General features: G+C 46.5%; 1 protein-coding gene across 1 annotated transcript in view; it reads right to left on the minus strand.

Annotated features, from left to right (window-relative positions):
- Positions 1-382: 382 nt before the first annotated feature.
- The window catches only part of VSIG10 (V-set and immunoglobulin domain containing 10), a 36,098-nt gene continuing 15,575 nt past the window's right edge, over positions 383-20,905 (minus strand). The window contains exons 3-9 of the mRNA XM_060612415.3: positions 18,989-19,291; positions 17,073-17,333; positions 9,294-9,587; positions 6,790-6,900; positions 5,939-5,954; positions 4,295-4,512; positions 383-3,097 (exon numbers count right to left, since the gene is read on the minus strand). Of these exons, the coding sequence (XP_060468398.2) occupies positions 3,045-3,097; positions 4,295-4,512; positions 5,939-5,954; positions 6,790-6,900; positions 9,294-9,587; positions 17,073-17,333; positions 18,989-19,291 (1,256 nt within the window). The 3' untranslated portion in view covers positions 383-3,044. The remainder of the gene's footprint in view (positions 3,098-4,294; positions 4,513-5,938; positions 5,955-6,789; positions 6,901-9,293; positions 9,588-17,072; positions 17,334-18,988; positions 19,292-20,905) is intronic.

Raw genomic sequence — 20,905 nt, forward strand, 5'->3', positions numbered from 1 at the left:
CTACAGGGACAGCTGATACAAGTCATCTTTTCAGACAGTCCAGCAGATCTGTGGTCTCCACGATGATTGCTCCTCTCATGTTAGGGTGCATGCAATCTGACCAAAACAGAGGTGTATACAGGGAGAAAAAAAAAAAATAATGGAAGAACAAGTTTCTCAGGGAGGGTGGGAAAGGTGATGGTGTCTCAGTAAGCGTAAGAAAGTACCTATAAGGAAAGGAATAAAATGGCAAAGAGACCGCTATTGTTACCAATATGGGGAAAGCTAGTAAAAAAATAAATAAATAAAACAAAAAAACTGGGGGAGGTAAACCCATTTCTCCAAATCTCTCAGTTTTATTAATCAGGTCTAAATCAAGACCATTAAAATATTTATTTAAAAATAACTTTATTCCATAATCTTTTTTAAAAAATCCACATTATAACCTCAGAATAAATTTCTCTTACCCATTCCCCCCCCCCCCCCCCCACACACACCAAATATTAAAATGTAAATAACGCAGAGGGATCTGCTAATTTTTCTTTGCAGCAGTTCCTGGTCAGTCCCATGGCGGGAACTACCAGTTGGCACTTACTGCATCATGATAGACTTTACCCGGCAGGAATGATTTTCCAGGTGTTGGTGCGTGGGTTCTGGAGTTTTCCATCACGGGCTTTCTGCAGTAATAGGGCCTGCGTGTACTTGTGAGAATTAGGACTAATATCAAAGCCACAGGATTGCCAGAGCCCTTCCCCAGTGTCCCCTGCTGAAACGTCAGTTGTGATAGCCCTTCAGTATTTATCTTCCTGCTTCTGATAAGGAGATCTTGGAGTTCACAATGCATTCAGTTAAGATTGTGTAACAGCGCAATTTAACAACTTGGACTTTGCCACACAGATTTTGTAACCCACTGTTAACATGCTTGTAATTTTGGGGGTGGGGGTCGACTTAAAAGCAAGCCCTAATTCTGTAAAAATCCTTAAAGCTTGAAGAACCCCAGTACCTGCGCTCTTAATTGACCCAGCTATATTAATGTGCACATAGGGCTCAGATATAAGTGACAGAAGTCATGGGTCAGCTAATCTAGGCTTTATAGTGTTTGAAGCCCCCTATTGATAGTGGAACAACCCCTCCCCGAAGATTTTCGATCATCAAGTGCGTGTGCAAGAGAAGAGGGAAGTTCTGGAAAGCATCTCAGTGATCTTACAAATCATTCTCTGTGTTCCTACCTAAGGATTTTTTTTTTTCCTGTTTCTTTTCTTATTCTCTTTTTAAACATGGTTGCCTCTGCAGAGTCGGCTCCTCAGGAATTTTAATTATGGAAGATTCTAAAGGGAGACAAGCTCAGTGTTCAGTGACGTTAGTGGCAACTCAACTCAAGTCTCCTGTTCTGAAACAATGCTAACTCAGGCTGGCCAGAGTGGTTTAGTACTGAAATAGAATGCAGCAAAAGACCCAGCACACAAGGACTGTTAGCAGGTCACAGCTATCCTGAGGGGTAGAAATTGCAGCCAGCTCCTGTGATTGCCAGGGTTCTGAGCTGGGAACAGGGCTCACTTCTAGTGATTTTGCTCAGTTCAGTCTTTTCATCCAAGAAAGTAGACCTGTCCCAACCACACCTCCAGGGTAATCCTGCAGATAACCAGCTTCTTGTCTCACAGGAGTCCCAGTCCCTATTGCTGGAGAAAGGAAGTTCTCCATTAAGCCCCACATCTTGCCCATTAGGCAGGATATGAACAGTAAAGAGTGCAAACTCAAGTCATCAGATTTTCAGGTTTAGCACACATCTTTTGCACCCTTAGTAGGTCCCTGACGTTTAAGAGATTTGGATGAAATCAGAGAAACAAAAATCTCTGAACTGTCCAGGGATCTGGAAACAGCAGCTTAAACTCATCATATGTTATTTTCAGTCCAAACTTCGCATTATTGATCAACGTAGCCTCGTAATCTACTTCTTTAGGAAGTGGGAAGGAAACAAGTTTTCTCATTCCCATTTCCAAGATCTAGAAACTGAGGCCGGATGAACTTGTGTGCCCAAGGAGTACTTCTCACCAGATACTCCCCTGCAAAACATTTCTCCTGCCTTCTTTCAAAGCCACAGGAGAAAGGAAGAATGGGAAATTCTGAAAACCAATAGGGTGTCACCTAAGAGGCTTTTGTATAAATATGAAGCTCTGCAAAATGAGAGGTTCTAGTGAAAGGCACTTCCTCTTATGGGCCCCTACCTCTTTTGAAAAGAACTATACCTCCAGGGAAGCAAATACCATCAGGAGAGCTCTCATCTGAAACCATTCAACAAAGAACGGGAGGCCAAGGTGGCAGCTTGTAATTTACAGTTGACCTTGTTTCTTCCACCAGGGAGGGCAAAAGAGAAGATAACCAACATCTACTGAACACCTCCTGGGCACTTTCACACCTACAAGTACCTCATTTAGGACCCACCGCACCCTGTACGGCCGGTATGATTCCACCTATTTTGTAGATGAGGAAAACTGAGGTCCCGGGGAGAGGTAAAGCAACGTGCCCGAGCCCATGAAACAAGAAACAGGGCCCAGATTCAAGCGTCCAAAACCTGAGCCAAACTGCCTCCCTCTGACTTGCATCGGCAACTGACCTCTCCTCACTTTTTCCAGGGAGGTGACGTCCACCTGGATCTCCAGCTTACCTGGGCCATGACCCCACATTATTCCCTTGTGTGTTGGGGCAAGCTGATCACTGACCTTTCATGGTGCACTGAGAGCCCTGAGCACAGAGCTCAAGTGCCTCCCCCCAGATCAGCATCAGTCAAGCTGGATAAAGCCAGAAGTCACAGTGAAAAGGGGCACCTCAGATGCCGAACGCACCTTTCCCCCCCATACTGCCCATTCCTGATACTTTTTAACGTCAATGAGAAAACTTACAGCAAGTCAACCGATTTAGGGAAAAAAAGGGAGGGGGGCAGGAAATATACGTGTGTGTGTTTTTTTTTTTTTTGCTGAGAGTCCCAAACCATTTTAAGTCCTCAGGCAGGGGTGCGAGTCAAGTCAAAGCTTTCAAGACAGGATAACGAAGGACAGTTCTCTTCTTCAAACTGGCCTATCTTCTTGAACGATGTCACTCTGCTCCTCGCTGCTGTCATCTGTATAGGAGGGAAAAGCCAATCTGAGTCTGAGTGAGGTCGACAAGAGGGGACTCCATTTCCACCGTCAGGTTTCAGTCATTGCAATTTCTAGTCCTTTACTGGAGAGCCTCAGAACTGGATTTCATGGGGGAGCAGGTGGGGCAGGGTATGTGTTCCCCTTTTTCTCCTGTTCTTTTCTTTTTTTAAATGCTTTTATTTATGTATTTAGAGAAGAGAGGAGGGGCAGAGAGAGAGGAGAGAAAGAATCCTGAGGAGGAGCAGAGAGAGGAGAGAGAGAATCTCTCTTGATGTGGGGCTTGATCTCATGAACCGTGAGATCATGACCTGAGTCAACATCAAGAGTCAGACGCTCAACCAACTGAGCCACCCAGGCGCCCTCTCCCATTCTTTTCACTGTCTACCCTGCATAAACTTGGGTATGCTGTCTAACCTGCATAAACTTGTTCTCTTCACCCGGAATACTCTCTCCTTTCTGCTTATTCAAACACTGCCCTGAAAGACGTGCCTCATATCCTACTTGTGCCATTAAGCTCTTCCTAACTAATGTGCCCCTCAAGGCACTCGACTCTCTCTGAGGTCCTGTTATTTTTAAACCCATCATCCATCTGGCAAAATTAACCCAATTCCTCCTCTGCTACTCTCTCAAAATGATGGTTAAATCTTGCTTCCATTTTGGGGTGCCTGGGGTGGCTCAGTCAGTTAAGCAACTGACTCTCGATTGGGGCTCAGGTCATGATCTCACAGTTCGTAAGATCGAGCCCTGCGTCGGACTCTGTGCTGACAGCTCAGAGCCTGCTTGGGATTCTCTCTCCCTCTCTCTCTGCCTTTCCCCCAATTGTGCTTGCTCTCTTTCTCTCTCTCAGAATAAATCAATGTTAAAAAAAAAAAAATCTTGCTTCCATTTTAAATCTTCCCCAGCTTTCACTCTGTGCACCCTAACTGGTCTTGCAAAGCTCCCAGCTTACAGTTATCATCGGTCCTTTGTATTCCTCTAAACAGGGCCGATATCGCACCTTCCCCAGAGTAGGTCTTTGATAAATGTTTGGCAGTTTAATTGTGGTGTCAGGAGTTGATAGCAGATGCTAGATTAAACTTTAACTGTCTTCCCCACCCTTGGAAAAACCCACACTCAAAGATTCTTACTGGGAATCTCACTGCAACCTAGCAGGGTGGTTTTAAGGAAAAAGAGCTTACCTTGCAGAGTCTGGAGTCCATTCCCCATCCAGTCTACGTTCCCATTCACCAGTGCGGTCACTCTATGGATGTGGCCATGCTTATGTGTTTCTTTTGGCGACTCCTCCCTCTCATCTGCTTCCTCCTCCTCTTCTTCCTCCTCTTCGGCCACATCTTCCTCCTCTACTTCCTCTTCTTCTGAATCCACCAAAACCATGACATCACCCATGTCTTGCCCCCTAATTTCCAAAGGGGGAGAAATAATCAAGAAGATACCTTTTTCCAATATCAGCCCTTACCGAATACAAAACACTAGATTTATCGCAACCTCTTTTGTAATGTGGAAAAATCTTTGTGCGTTCCACACACGAATCTCTCAAAGCGATGCTGCCATAGATTCCTACAGACAATCACGTGTTCCTGGGTGGGTTTTATTATCTCCCCCTGCTCCTTGGGTAGGTGACTCTTTGTCCCAGGAACTTACCATCCGAGTACCTGTCACAGCACATACACGAATGCTACTACGTTCCTTTCCTGAAGTGCCCTTTATTTCTGCTCTACTTCCTGAAATTTCTCCTCCTACTCGTTATTCAAGGCCCAGGTAAAGTCCTCTTCCTCCCTGAAAGCCCTGAACCACGACTGCACTTGGGAATGCCCAGCGGTTTGGCATTTAATTGTTGTCTGATTCATTACTGGCTCTGCCTACCCGGCTGGAGTGTACGTTTCTCATTCGTGCCATGGGCCAGTCACAGTGCTGGGAGCATTACATTGTCATCTGATCTTTTCAGTCTCCCTCTGGGAAACAGATGAGGAGACAGAGGCTCAGAGAGGGTCAAGGATTTTCCACGAGCACAGGGCTTGAGAACGGCAGAGTTGCAATTTGAACCCAGGCCCACTAATTCCAAAGCGTTTTGCCGCTATGCCTTGCTGTCTCCTCCTATGAGAAAATAAGCCCAGGGAATCAAAGTGAGTCTTTCACAGCCCTCAAATATAGGGCAGTAAAGGTGACGTTTCCCCAGGAAAGATCACCCCAGAACAGTAATACCACCGGTTGAGAGGAACAAAGAGAAGAGTTCTTTGCTCCCACCCAGACTCTCCTTAGGAAATGAAATATCCAAGTTCCATTTAGTTGCTTTGTCCCGAATGAGGTTTCCTTTTGGGAGGGGCTTCTGGACAAGCTCAGACCAGTCTCCCAAAACATGCTGTAAGACCAGGACTTAGGCTTCCTTTTAGCTCTTTTTAGAAAATGACATGAAATAAATGCACAAACGGCCAGGCTTCATGCATACACACACCGTCTTTACGCTTCAGTAACAGCCCAGCAATGTGCCCCACCCTGAGACCGGGCCTTGTAAAACGAGCATAGACTTTGGAATCAGTCAGACCGGGATCTGAATGCAGGCGCAGCCCTCTGTTTCCTGGACGAGCTTGCAGACATTACTTCACCGAGGGTCCATCTCCTTATCTGGACGATGGAGATGCCACCACCATCCAGAAGAGTTTACGACAGAGTTTATAATCACGCCTAATGAAGCCCCTCACCCAGTGTCCGGCACATGGCAGGTCCTCAACCGTGGCTGCTATTATTGCTCTTACGAGAGAAAAAAACTGCAGTGAAGACAGATCACAGAAATGGCTTTTTGACTCAATGCTAGGAACACTCACCTGAAAGTGTTTCCTACTGAAGGGAGAAAGGAAAAAAATTAATATCCAATAACATCTACTTCGGCCTCAAAAACATTTTTTTTTAATATTTGTATAATCTTTTTTTTAATATGAAATTTATTGTCAAATTGGTTTCCATACAACACCCAGTGCTCATCCCAACAGGTGTCCTTCTCAATACCCATCACCCACCCTCCCCTCCCTCCCACCCCCATCAACCCTCAGTTTGTTCTCAGTTTTTAAGAGTCTCTTATGCTTTGGCTCTCTCCCTCTCTAACTTTTTTTTCCTTCCCCTCCCCCATGGTCTTCTGTTAAGTTTCTCAGGATCCGCATAAGATTGAAAACATATGGTATCTGTCTTTCAAAAAATGTTTTTAATCTAACATTTACAAAAGGACAGAGAAATGAGAAGACTGACCCAACATGAGAGGTGACGGGGTATTCAGGAATGGTACTTAGGATATTCATTATTGCACATCATCTGGACCCAAGGAAGAAGCCTATAGAATGGGACCTCAGGTGGCAGCACAGTTAGGGCCTCCTTCCCCCACCCACACCCTTTTTTTTTTTTTTTAAGTTTCTTTATTTTGAGAGAAAGAGAGAGAGAGAGAGAGAGAGAGAGAGAGAATGCATGCATGTAAGCAGGAGAGTGGGAAGAGAAGGAGGGAGAGAGAGAATCCCAGGTAGGCTTCACGCTGTCAGGGCAGAGCTGTTCCTGGCAAGCCATGAGATCGTGACCTGAGCAGATGCCAAGAGTCAGATGTTTAACCAACTGAGCCACCCAGGTGACCCCCACCCACATCCTTTCGAGAAGCCTAAAAGGTAAGCAAAAGGACCCAAGAAATCCTTACCTTTCCAGCAGAACACAGGGCTGTAATACAACATAAGCCCTGAGATAATGGCCAGTCCCAGCAGAAGGAGGCTCACGATGGTGCCCACAATCCCACCAATATTCCAAGGTTCTACAAAGACAAATCACACTGTTGAGTCTTCCACTGGATACACCTGTAGGTAGTGCTCGCTTGGGCAGCATGTATTAAAATTGATACACAGGCAGGTGAAAGAGCGACATCGCCCTTCCTCTGCCTGGGTCCTAGTCTTCCTTTGGTTCCATAAGCTTGGGCAAAGCATGTGACCTCTCCATAAGGCAAGATAAATATCTCATTTCCTCAATTTGTGGGAATCAAATGAAGCACGTGATACAAAAGAACACTGGAAAGTTGGGGCGCCTGGGTGGCTCAGTCAGTTAGGCGTCCAACTTCAACTCAGGTCATGATCTTGAGTTTCATGAGTTTGAGCCCTGTGTCGGGCTCCATGCTGACAGCTCAGAGCCTGGAGCCTGCTTTGGATTCTGTGTCTCCCTGTCTGTCTGACCCTTACCCACTCGCACTCTTTCTCCCTCAAAAATAAATAAACATTAAAAAAGAAAAAAAAAACACTGGAAAGTTAACATCTCCATCTACCAGACATCAAGACTGTTTACAACGTCACAGAAATTAAGAGTACGAGTTATTAGTGCTGTCATAAACAGTGATGAATGGAACAGAATCAAGAATCTAAGAACAGACCTACACATAAAAGAAAATTTGATTTATGACAGATTAGTGGGTAAAAGAGGAATTATTCAAGAATGGTGCTGGGATAAATGGCTATCCAAATTTGGGTGGTGTTGGGTGGGGGAGAATCTGGACCCTTACCTCACACCATTCACAAAAATCAATTCTAGATGGATTAAAGATTTAACTGTGAAAGGCAAAACATTAAAACTTTTTAGAAGAAAATATAGGATAGCACTTTTGCAGCCATGGGGGAGACAGGATATCTTAAGACATAAAAATTGCTAATGATATAAGACTCATAAAATTAACTACTAAAAGAACGCTCATGAAAGGATAGCATAAAGAAAGAAAAAAAAAAGACAAACTAAAAGGAGATATTTGTAACATGTAACACTAAGAAGGATTAGTAAGCAGAATTTCTAAAGAACTTGTACATATCTATAAGAAAGAAGGAAATGTCAAAAGACACACGTGTATTTCGCAGAAGAAACACAAATAGCAAATACACATATGAAATAATGCTCAATCTTCTTAGAAACCAGAGAAAGGCAAATTAGAATAACAGTGAGATTCCACCCCCACACATACTTGATGGGCAAAAATCACAAAGCCTGATAGCGAAAATGTAGAACAACTCAATACTCCTACATACTGCTGTTGTGAATGGAAATCAGTACGACCACTTTGGACAATAATTTGGTATTATCCAATAAAGATACAAATGCACATGCCCTATAACCCTTCATTTGTACTCCTTCTACATATATTCCAGAGAAGTATTTGCCTGGGGACCTGCTGTAAAAGTACAGGAGAAACTGGATAAAAGATTGTCATAGTAACACTTCTGTTCATCACAACAACAAAAAATCAGAAACAATGCAAATGTCCATCGCAGGAAAATTAGTGACTTAGTTGTGTAATCGTGACACAACGGAAAATCCTACAGCAGTGAGGAGGTATGAAGTATAATTACACATAATTGGCATGAATAAATCCTAGGAACAAAAACGTGGAGTGAAAAAAGCAGGTGTTTCACTTATGTAGTAAAATTTTTCTTGAACAGTGACTACATTTTTCAGGAGGCCCAGGATGAGACTGGAAAGGAGTCTACAGGTAGTCGCCTGATAAAATACAGCATGCCCACTTAAATTTGGGTTTCAGGTAAAAAACGAATCATGTTTTAGAATAGGCATCTCCCATGCAAAATGTGGGGCACGCTTACGCTAAAAAAATTCTTTGTTTTTCTGACATGCAAATTTAAGAGGGCATCCTAGGTTTTTTAGCTTTGTTCTAATTTCCTAAATCTAGCCACACTACCTACAAGTAACTTCGGCATTGTTGGCGCTGCTCTGTATCTTAAGCAGGCTGGTAGTTTCTTGGGCGTTCATTTTGCTCTTAGGCGTCACAACTTACACTTTTTATATTTTTAAAATATATTTTATGATATATATTCTTAGGGATGTAACAGATTATTTTGTTAAGCTTTACTTTATATTTTCTTTACTAATCTCTATGCCAACGTGGGGCTTGAACTCACAACCCCGAGATCAAGAGTCACGTGCTCTTCCAACTGAGCCTGCCACGTGCCTCAACATAAATTACTTTTTTCTCCCCATGCAATGTTGGAAATGTAGGACTGGATAATAATTTTTCCACCTTGTCAAGTCGTAGTCAAGCAGATAGGCCTTCTCCCAGATGGCAGTGACCACCTGGTCATATATGGAAGCACCGAACCGTCCTCGTGCTAGTGGAAGGTCCTCTGAAGCTCTCAACCGTCCTCCTTTGGGGCCACTCACCTTTCACACTCAGCCAGATGTCCACCTCCCGCACCCCCACGGGGTTCTTGGCCTGACAGACGTAGTAGCCCTCATCCAGGACCTGGGAGCAGTTGCGGATGGTGAGTGTGGAGCTCTGGCCATTCTGGGTGATGAGATAGTGGCCGTTGGGCTGGATGACCACCTCAGGCTGGGTGAGGTTCCTCAGCCACAGGATCTTGGCAGGGGGGTAGGCTCCAGACACTTGGCAGGTGAGCGTCACATTGCCCCCCACGAAGCAAGTCTTCATGGGCTCAGAGACAAGGGAGGCACTCCCTGGCGAGCAGAAGGTAAAGAAAGAAGACAAATGTTCAAGGAGACTCAAGCAGTGGCCTGAGATTTTCAGGAATATTATTACCTTCCTAATGAAACACCTACAGGAAGTTCTGTACCACACTTGGTCTCATGTGATAATAAAAGCTAACATTTATTTAGCATCTACTATGGGATAGGCACAGTTACGCTTATTAACCCAATTAGTTCTCACAAAAACCCTGTCCTTTTCCCCTTTTTGCAGATGAGGAAATGGAGGCCCAGAGAAGGTTAAGTAACTTGCTCAAAGTCACACAATGAGTTAAGTGGTACAGCTAGGATTAGGATGAACAAGAGTCCTGGTTTGCTCGACTGAGGGGGTTCCTAGGACACGGGGCTTTCAGGGAGAAAAAGGGAAAAGTCTCGGGCAAACCAGGATGAGTTGGGCAAACCAGCCAAGTTGCCAGGCTTTTGTAGCCCATGCTCCTTATGTCTATGCTATAGGCTTCTATGCGTAATAACCAGATTGCTCATATGAAAAATGGGCACGCAGCCTGCCAAGAGCGTTTGAGGGGACAGTAAAGCAGCTGTCATTTCCTATCGCCGCGGTTAACAAATTGCTACAAACTGCGTGGTTTAAAACACCACAAATTGATTCTTTTATAGTTCTGGAGGCCAGAAGTTGTAAATGATCTTATGGGGTTCAAATCAAGCCGTTGGCTGAGCGCATTCCTTCTGGAGGCTCTGGGGGCCAAATCCACGTCCTTTTCAGCTTTTTGAAGCCATCTGCATTCCGTGGCTCGTGGCCCCTCCTTGACCCGCTCTTACACCTGTCGTCACATCTCCTGCTGCTGACTCTGACCCTCCTGTCTCCTTTTCAGAAGGTCCGTGTCATCACAACGGCCCCACCCCGATAATCCAGGATGATCTCCCCATCCCAAGATCTTAAATCACAGCTTCAAAGTCTCTCTTGCCACGTAAGGTAACAGTCACAGGGATGAGGACACGGACATCTTGGGGGAGCATCAGTCTATCACAGGTGTGTCGTAGACAACTCAGAATGCAGCGTCCCTGTGGCCTCAGGGTCTGACTTGAGTGGGCCATGGGGAACTCTAAGGTGCACCCTAGCAATCCGTTTCTTTCCTTTTGTAAAATTTTTTTGAGACAGAGAGACAGTGTGAGCAGGGGAGGCAGAGAGAGAGGGAGACACAGAATCCGAAGCGGGCTCCAGGCTCTGAGCCGTCAGCACGGAGCCCGACGCGGGGCTCAAACCCACGAATCGCGAGATCATGACCTGAGCCGAAGTCTTAACTGGTTGAGCCACCCAGGTGCCCCCGATCCATTTATTTTCTTTGCAGCAGAAAGCCTTTCCCAAAATGCACACTATCCTGGAAAGTGTGGCAAATTCACCTTGGGTGATATATTAAGCCCTTATTTTCAGCAGCTGAAGGGCACAGACTGGCACACTGGGTTCCTGCCTGGGAGAGTGAAACCACACGCTTCCCACAGGCGGTTGTCCCAAGAGAGAACCTAGGGTTTCAGTGTTGGCGCCCTGGAGAGACAGAAGGGGCAATGTACACGGGGGACAGGGTGGGGGTATAGAGCAGCCCAAAGGCTCTCCCTCTAAATTAGGTCAGCAAAAGAGACCCAAACGTAGGTTTCCTCAGGAAACTCAGGTGCTCCACCCCCTTCTGGATCAATTGTCAGGTTCCTGCCATGTTGCCAAATTGTGCCTTCCCCTTCTCTGTGGTTAACTCCTGTGTCCTTTGGGGTCACAAAGCCAGCAGCAGTGACATGCCTCATCTGTATGTTGCAATTCAGGGGTCCCCAAACCTAAGTTTGAGACACAGCCTCCTCATCCTGCATAAAAAGCAAAGCAAACAGTCCCCCTAGTGCCCCCTTCCCCAGCAAACAGAGGTCATGTACGTAAATCCGCTTCTGCCAAACAGCATTTGCCCCTCAAAAAGCTGAGTCACCCAAACAGTGAGTGTGGCACCTATAAATTCAGAGTTTCTTTCACCTAAGAGGATGCTGTGTGCAGGGGTGGGGTCAGGGGTGGGGGTGAGGGGATGCAGGGCCCTCAGAGATCTGCAAGAGATGGAATAGACACCAGGGCCTTCACATAATGGGCTGGTTAGTGCTTCAGCTTATCACGATTTGAGTGGATTTCTTCCGTGTAGGGGCCTACAAGCAATTTAAAGAGATGTGGGCAGCAGGAATCCCCAAAAGTATCACTTTTCATCATTTGGGGAGCTATGCTGTTCTGTACCCAAAAGGTGAGCATTAACATTACTTTTCAATGACTTACTAGTCCTCTCGAGGGCAATGATCCAGAGACTTCTCCCCCAAGGGCATTGCTATTCAAAGTATGTTCTCAGGACCAGCAGCAACAGCACTTCCTAGGATCTGGTTAGAAATGCAGAGTATTGGGCCCACCCCAAGCCCAGAGAGACAGAATTTGCCTTTTAACCAGACCCGCAGGTGACCTGTATGGACATCAAGGCTGAGAAGCTCTGGGCTCAAATGACCAAGAGGAAAGAGGGGAGAATTGGACAATGTCAGAGTCAGTCAGGAAGGTTCTAGGCCCTTGTGCCTGCTTCCCTATGCTCCTGGAATTGGGAAAAGGGTCCACCCAGTTCTCTTCTCCAGACACATTTCTTAATCCTGAGCACATATTTAGACTCAAATTACTGGCCAGGACTCAGGGGCCACAAGAATGATGAGTCAGACAAGATCTGCAGGAAAAATACGAAGGGGTGGGGGAAAAACAACACCAAACCTGTCAGCTGCCTCTGCCATTTTCACCCTGTCTCAGGGTCAGTCCATAATTTAGCCACTTCCTGGGAGTTGCCATCCACGGCACACTTTGGGCGTCTTCATTACCCGCCACTCGGAACGCGTGCCCTCCTTCCGGCTGCAGGAATCGGGTCAAGCCCATTGCTTCTGCTTCATCATCCATAACGGGGAGTGCAGTGGATTGAATAGCGTCCGCCCAAAATTCACGTGGGACCCCAGAACGTGACCTTATTTGGAAACAGGATCTTTGCAGATGTAACTAGTTCAGGATCTCAAGATGTAATCATCCTGGATTCAGGGTGGGCCCTAAGCCCACCAGCAGGTGTCTTACAAGAGGAGTGGGCCCAGAGAGACACGGACACAGAGAAGACATGAAGACAGAGGCAGAGACTGGAGGAACGTAGCCACAAGCCAAGGAATGCCTGGCAGCACTAGAAGCCGGGAGAGGCAGGGAAGGACTCTCCCCTGGAGCCTTCGACGGGAACACCACACACCAACACCCCAATTTCAAACTTCCAGCCTCCAGAGCTAGGAGAGAATACATTTCTGTTTTATTTATTTATTTTTCGTTTTTCTTAACGTTTATTTATTTTTGAGACAGAGAGAGACAGAGCGCAAAAAGGTGAGGGGCAGAGAGAGGGGGGGACACAGAATCGGAAGCAGGCTCCAGGCTCTGAGCTGTCAGCACAGAGCCCGACGCGGGGCTCGAACTCACAAACTGCGAGATCAGGACCTGAGGCGAAGTCGGACGCTCAACCGACTGAACCACCCAGGCGCCCCAATATCTGTTGCTTTAAAACACCAAGTTTGTGGGGCACCTGGGTGGCTCAGTCGGTTAGGCGTCCGACTTCAGCTTAGGTCACGATCTTGTGGTCCGTGAGTTCGAGTCCCGCGTCGGGCTCTGGGCTGATGGCTCAGAGCCTGGAGCCTGCTTCCGATTCTGTGTCTCCCTCTCTCTCTGCCCCTCCCCCGTTCATGCTCTGTCTCTCCCTGTCTCAAAAATAAATAAACGTTAAAAAAAAAATTAAAAAAAAAAACAAAACACCAAGTTTGAGGTGCTTTGTTATGGCAGCCCCAGGAAATGAATGTATGAGGATAACATGAACACCTAGCTCCCAGGGTGATCCTGAGCACTAAGCAAGGTACTGTGTGGAAAACACCCAGCACAGCACCTTGTACACGGTTTGCGCTCAACAAATATCGAGGTCACTACTGCGATATTGCCAGTTCCCTACTTCACGTTTCTATGACTTATCTTTCCGAGGAAATTTTAAGTCCTTTGAAGGTTAAGGACTCGGTACTCCTACAGTACCTGACACCATACTGAGTATGTAACTCTTCCCCGAAAGGACTTGCTGGGTTAAGTGAGGAAGGGGTTCCTGAGGGAGGCAAGGGTTCTGGAGTCAGATCAGCCTGGGCCAGGTGCCAGCTCAGTCACTTACGAGCTGGGTGATCGTGGGTAAGTTAGTTCACACGATGTCCCCTCTGCAACTTACAAACTGTCGTGTCTAATCTGCGGGCTACTGTGAGGGTTCAAACGTCATGTCAGCAATTTGGAAACAGGATAAGAACTTCTGAGCCCAGAAACCTAAAAGTACAGGACTGACACGGGTAGGTGACCCCTTCACAATCAGAAACTGCTGATAACTAGCAGAAATGAAGCACAAATGCAGTTTAGGAGCCAAGTAGGACAGAAAAATATCCATGGCATGCAATGACAGTTCTCTGAAATTAACTGACTAGGTGAATATAAACTACTCTTAGGGAATAATAAGAAAAGATGAACCCAGTAGAAAAATGGGCAAGACAGTGGGTGTCGTATGGAAACAACTTTGACAATGTATTTCATATTAAAAAAAAAAAAAGAAAGACAAATGGACAAGATATGAACAGACAATTCGCAGAAAATATATAGGAACTAATTAGTACATAGTATTATGTACCAATTAGTATATAAAAATTGTCAACTCCCCTAGGATCAAAGAAACCCAAATTAAAAATTATGCCATATCTTAAAAAACAAATAGGAAAAGTCTAAAAAATTAAAGATAACACTCAATGTCAGTGGAAATCCCGGCCCAGTCTTCCTAGAGGGGACTTGCCAGTGGGTACAGGGATTCTTTGTGGAACGATGGAAATGTTCTGGAAGTAGACAGTGGTGATGATAGTACAACATTGTGAATATACTAAAAACCACCATTATACGCTTTAAAATAATGAAGTTTATGCTGTGTGAATTATATCTCATTAAAAATAAAATTGCGAGGCGCCTGGGTGGCTTAGTCAGTTGAGTGTCCGACTTCGGCTCAGGTCATGATCTCACGGTCTGTGGGTTCAAGCCAGGCGACACGCTCTGTGCTGACAGCTCAGAGCCTGGAGCCTGCTTCTGATTCTGTGTCTCCCTCTCTCTCTGCCCCTCCCCTGCTCATGCTCTGTCTGTCTGTTTCTCTCAAAAATAAATAAACACTAAAAAAAATTTTTTTTTAATAAAATTGCAAAAAACCAGTGGGGCCGGGTGTAGCCCACGGGCCATCGTTTGCCAACCCCTGTTCTAATGTAGAAAGTGAGTCTTGGTCCCTTCTGTTGCCCGGGGCCAGCCAGGTACCGGACACAGATGAGCCACTCGGGGCATGTTTGCTGAATGAGTCACTGGGGAAGGGTCAACCATGGGAATGCCACTTGCCTGGGAAAACACGCATCTCCTGGCATAACAGCGCTCACTTCTCAGCAGGTCAGCCCTCCGTGGCCGCACCTCTGAGGATCGTCCTGACACACTAGGAGGAAAATCCTCACCGTGGCCAGCCAAGCCCAACACCCTCAGGTCCTTGCTTCCAGTGGTATTCGTTTCCTGGGGCTGCTCTCACAAAGTACCACAAAGCGGGTAGCCTAGAACAACAGAGATCTTTTCTCTCACAGTGCAGAAACTCAGAGGTCTGAAATTAAGGTGTCAGCAGGCTTGATGCCTCTGGAGGATCCCCAGGGAGAAACCATCCTGTGCCCCTCTCTTAGCTTCTGGTGGTCACCGGCGACCATGGACATTCTCGGCTCGTAGATGGACTACAAGTCCCACTACGGTCCCTGCCTCCATTATCACGTGACATTCTCGCGTGTCTGTGTCCAGATGTCCCTCTTCTTGTAAGGATGTCGGTCACTGGAATACAGCCCGCCCCACTCCAGCATGGCCTTATCTTAACTTAATCACACCCACAAAGGCTCTTATCCCAAATATGGTCACATCCACTGGGACCCAGGATTAGGACTTGAACATATCTTTTTTGGGAGACACAATTCAACCCACAATAGCCATCTAGCCTAGTCAAGGCCTCATGCACAGTGGTCTACTCTCAGTTCCTCAAGTGCCAGATAAGTTTCCACCTCAGGGCCTTAGCATCTGCTATTCCCTCTGCCAGGAATACTCAGCCCACCTAGCTAGCTCCTTCTCATCCTACAGGTCTCTGCTCAAAATACTACTACCACAGGAGACCTCCCTACCCTCTAGGAAGAGTAGCCCTCTTCCTATGATAGACTCTTTAAAACACCCCATTTTATTCTCTTCATAGCTATTATCACTGGGGTGCTTGGGTGGCTCAGTTGATTAAGCATCCGACTTCAACTCAGGTCATGATCTCACAGTGTGTGGGTTCGAGCCCCGCGTCAGGCTCGTACTGACAGCTCAGAGCCTGGAGCCGCTTCAGATTCTGTGCTTCCCTCTCTCTCTCCCCTCCCCTGCTCATGAGCACATGCGTACTCTCTCTCAAAATTAAAATACAAACATTAAAAAAATAATAATTATTATCCCTATCTGAACCTATCTTACTTGTTTTTGGATTTTCTATTTTCCTCTGACCCCCACCCCCACACAGAAAAATTTAAGCCCTAGGAAAGAGGAATGGTTGTGATTTCAAAAACATTACCAGAAATCATTTGACACTCTTCCCTTCAAAAAGTGGAACCTAATTCCACCCACTCCCCCGTGAAAGTGGAGCCAGACTGAGTGTCTCCCTTCTAATGAACAGAATATGGCAGAAGGGATGCCGTGCGACTTGTGAGGCTAGGTAGGTCAGAGGAAGGCTTGCAATTGTCTGGCTTGCTCCCTCTTGCATCACTTGCTCTGGGGAAAGCCAGTGCCATGTTGCAAAGACAGTCAAGGGGCTCTGTAGAGAGGCCCCCGTGGAGAGGAAGCAAAGCTGCCAAGCATATGGGTGAGCACCTTGGAAGCAGATCCTTCAGACAACAGCCCTCCCAACGAAGTCTTGCAGCTGAGACCCAGGTATCACAGAGCCAAGACAGACCATCCCCACTGTGCCCTGTCCGAATTCTTGGCCCACAGAAATCATAAGATAAATAAATGATTTGTTGTTTGAAGCCATTAAGTCTCGGGGTGTTTGTTACATAACAGGAGAGAGCTAATAAATGAACCACGTACTTCTTGTTCACTGTTCCACCTCCAGTACCTAGAAACTGTGCCTGGCACACAACACGTGCTTAGTTAGGATGCATCAGGTAGAAAACGGCTTGGATGAGAACCAAGAAGGTTGGTGAAGCATCTTTAAAGTTTGAAAGGAAGGAGATACAAAGCAAAAGAAAGGAAGAAACAGAACCCCGTTCACTAGACATCTTGGGATTTCTTTCCCAGACCTTCTTGCAGAAGGTTCTCTTGGAATAAAGGAAGACGGGTGGACCCCAACCCGGGACAAGGCAGGCCAGACTCACTGATCTGTACCACACAGCTGGCTCCCAACTCCGGACCCACTATGTGGCTCCCGACACACTTGAACTTCTTGCCATCTGACAGCTGGGACTGGTTCAGCATCTCCACCCCCAGCTTGGACATCCCCACGGCCACACCTCCTGGCTCTTCTGTCCATAGGAAGTCCGGGTCTGGGTATCCCCCGTCCCAGCGACAGGTGAGCTGCAGCGTGAGCTGTCCTTGTGACATCTCTGCCCGGCACTGAGGGGCTGACGGAGGGGGTGCTGCAAAACAGCAGAGGATGCGGGCTTAATCAGAGACTCCAAAATCAGCCACTGAGCTGGCCCTAAGGATTACAGAACCAGTGTATCAGAGAAACAGTCATGCTCAGTTAGTGTGCCCCGAAATAGCTCCTTAGCACAAATTAGTGCATGACAGTAGTCCGGGTTTCCTTTGCGGAGTGTCCAGTCTCCAAGGGCGTGGGCCTCATTCGTCTTTGCAATTCTCCCTAGCCACGATGACCTTTACATGTGGCTATTTAAATTTAAGGGCTCCGTAACTATATGCGGTGGGTGGCTACTGTATTGGACCACAAAGAATAGAACATTTTGATCATCATTAAAAGCTCTACTGGACAGTGCTGGTCCCCAGGGGGGGTGACAGGTGGGATTCGCCCCCACCCTTAACATACACTTCCTTTTTACTCTGTGCAGGCATTACTAAGAACACACAGACATTTAGCAAGTTACAAACCTGTAAATCCTATGTAACCCATGTGTTAAGAGCTGTATGTGAAAATTCACATATATATGTATATTGTGCATATATTCTATATGTATATTATGTATGTATTAAACGTATTGTACATGTTTTATAGATTTTATATAATACACACAAATAGAATTTGGATCTTACATGGATGGGTAGGTACATGTCGTCTACAAGAAAAATTATCAATAATATGCCAAAATGACAGTGAGAATATTCTTTTCTTTCCACTCATGTTTCCTCTAATAAGCACATATGACTTCGTCTACAATAAATGCCATTTTATGAGAGAACACAGAGACGTATAAAGGCTCTGAATAACGTATGAATTAAGTAAGGTGTTATTATCCTGTTCACTAATTTGCTGTTCTGATGCTTCCTGTCGTTAGCATGGGTTATGAGGACACTCTATGTGTCTACAGTGGTTTTCACCCAAGGAATTTGTTTTCTCACTCCCGCAAGAAAGGTTCACAAACTGCTGGTTCCTAACAGTGCTAAAGGGCCCAAGTTCATGCATAGAATGAGGATGGTCAAATGCATACACAAATTTTGGTCTTTCCATGCAGTGGGATATTAACTCCATCACAAAACGGAGGAACCTTGAATACGTAATGCCAAGCAGAAGAAGCTGGTCATGAAAGGCCACATTGGTAGGAGTCCATTGATAGGACACATCCAGAATAAGCAAGCGCATAGAGATAGAACACAGATCGGTGGTTGCCAGGGGGGGGAGAAGACAGGAGGTAGTGACTGCTCGATGGGGATGGGATTTCCATTTGGGGTGATGAAAATGTTTGAAACTACACAGAGGTGATGATCGCACAACGCTGTGAATGTATCAAATGCCACGGAGTTGTACATCTTTAAACAGCTGTTCTGTACTTTCACCTCAATTTAAAAAAAAGAAAAGCAAGCATTAGGCTTGGCATTAATTTCCTTCTGTGGCTCACAGGGACTCTCCTGTGTCCCCCACTTAGCAGCAAGCTTCTAGAAGTGACTCCTCTCTGACACGGAGCCCTGGGTGTGTACGTGTGTGTTTTGAGGGAACCGCAGAAGCACGTTCGGGCCCGTGCAGCAGGCATGCCTTTGTAGACAGGAGGAAGAGGCACAAACATGCAGCTCACGAAGGGTCGAGGTGAGGACATGGGGGAGGGGAGCGCCTCTTACGCACAGTAGACCAGGAGCTCGGTGGTCACCTTCCGCTGTCTCCCACTGAGCGTGTTCGTGGCCAAACACGTGTAGTTCCCTTGGAGGTTTTGCGACATGAGCAGCAGAATGAAGCTGCTGACCGTCAGGTTGTTTCCGAAGGGCTCAGTGCTGGAATCGGGGGCCCGGAACTGCCACTCAACCACTGGCGGAGGCCAAGAGCGACTGCTGCAGCTGAAGTCCACCTGGGAGCCTTTGGCTGCGTAGAGGGTGCCATTGGGGAGCGTGCCGGTGCTGGAGATGTTGACCTCAACCTCATAGGGACCGCCTGAGAATGACGGGGGGAATGGGGAAAGTATTCATTACTTAAGAGTTAACTTGAGCTCCTTACCAGATCTAACAGACGCAGAAATGATCAGGAAGCAACAATGAGGATGTCAGTATCTATCGAATACTTACTATGTGACAAATGCTATGCTTAAATGCCCTTATGCGTTCTAATCCTGAGATAAACGTCGATTTATTGGGGGAGGGGTTCAATCCTTATAGGAAAGGGGAAACTGCAAACCGCTCCTTTTCAGAAACACTGGTGAGGGGATAGGCTACCTGTGCATTAGAGCTAACACGGCAGGCCCAAGTGCTTTCCTTAAAAAGACCTGTGCTTGTAAGGTTGGCCTTGGCTGGCGACTGGAACTTGGATTTCAGGAGGGTTTCGCCATTTCTAGACCTGACAAGAGGGAGGCTCATGGGCCTGAACCATTTGCACAAACAGCATGGTTTACGCTGTACAGCTGCTCCCCTGAGAGTCTGGAATTTGGGTACGTGCTAGGTGAGGGTGCCACGTGATTAGCCCCCAGTAAAAATCCAGGGTGCTGGGTGTCTCGTGGGCTTCCTAACACATTTCACCCATGTTGCCACAACTCGTTCCTGGAGGAATTAAGCGTGTTCCATGGGACTCCCCTGGAAAAGGAGTCTTGGAGGCTTGCTCCTGGTTTTCCTCGGACTTAACCCCATGTGCCTTTTGCCCTTTGCTGATTTTGCTTTGTATCCTTTCGCTGTAATAAATCAAATTACAAATGCTGAGTCCTGTGAGTTCTCCCAGAGAAATCACTGAGCCTGGGGGTGGGCTGGGGGACTCCTAGCACAACTTCACACTGAAACACAAGAAACATTGGTTCCAGGCCCAACTATGGCCTCTATTCACTAGCTGTGTGACCTTGGGAAAATTACTTAACCTCTCTTAGCCTCCACTTCCACATCTGTAAAATGGGGGCAAAGCTAGAACCCATTGCAAGGAGCTATGGTGATACTCAAGTAGTACAGCAGAACAGTGCTGGTCAGGTTGGAAGCATGGTAAGTGCTGGGTCTTCTCCGGATCCCCCTTACGTTTCTGAACTCCTTTCTTATCCCCAGAAACGCCATCCCATGGCTGGTGGCCAGTGCATCCAAGCTGAGGCATCTCTTTTGATGAAAAGAATATATTTAACACCTATTTATCCCAAAGTCATTTAGTGTGTTACCTCTCCCCTTACAGAAAGAAGAATCCGGGAAGGGCAACCCTTAGCCAAAGGAATAAATCTGTGACTGTAGAATTTGAACAGAAATAGGCCAGTGGGAAAAATTATTCTGGGGAGGAAAAGGCTTTCCCAGAACCCCTCAAAGTACAGCATCTATTTCACCTATGTCTGAGGCTATTTGTAGGACTCTAGAAATTGTCATTTCCGGGGCACCTGGGTGGCTCGCTCTTTTGGGTGTCCGACTTCGGCTCAGGTCATGATCTCGTAGATCGCAGGTTTGAGCCCCGTGTTGGACTCTGTGCTGACAGCTCAGAGCCTGGAGCCTGCTTCAGATTCTGTCTCTCTCTCTCTCTCTCTCTCTCTCTCTCTCTCTCTCTCTCTGTCCCTCCCCCACTCACGCTCTATCTCTCTCAAAAATAAATAAA

The sequence above is a fragment of the Panthera onca genome, chromosome D3 (assembly GCF_046562875.1).
Source record: "Panthera onca isolate mPanOnc1 chromosome D3, mPanOnc1 haplotype 2, whole genome shotgun sequence".
In the NCBI taxonomy this organism is placed as follows: domain Eukaryota; kingdom Metazoa; phylum Chordata; class Mammalia; order Carnivora; family Felidae; genus Panthera; species Panthera onca.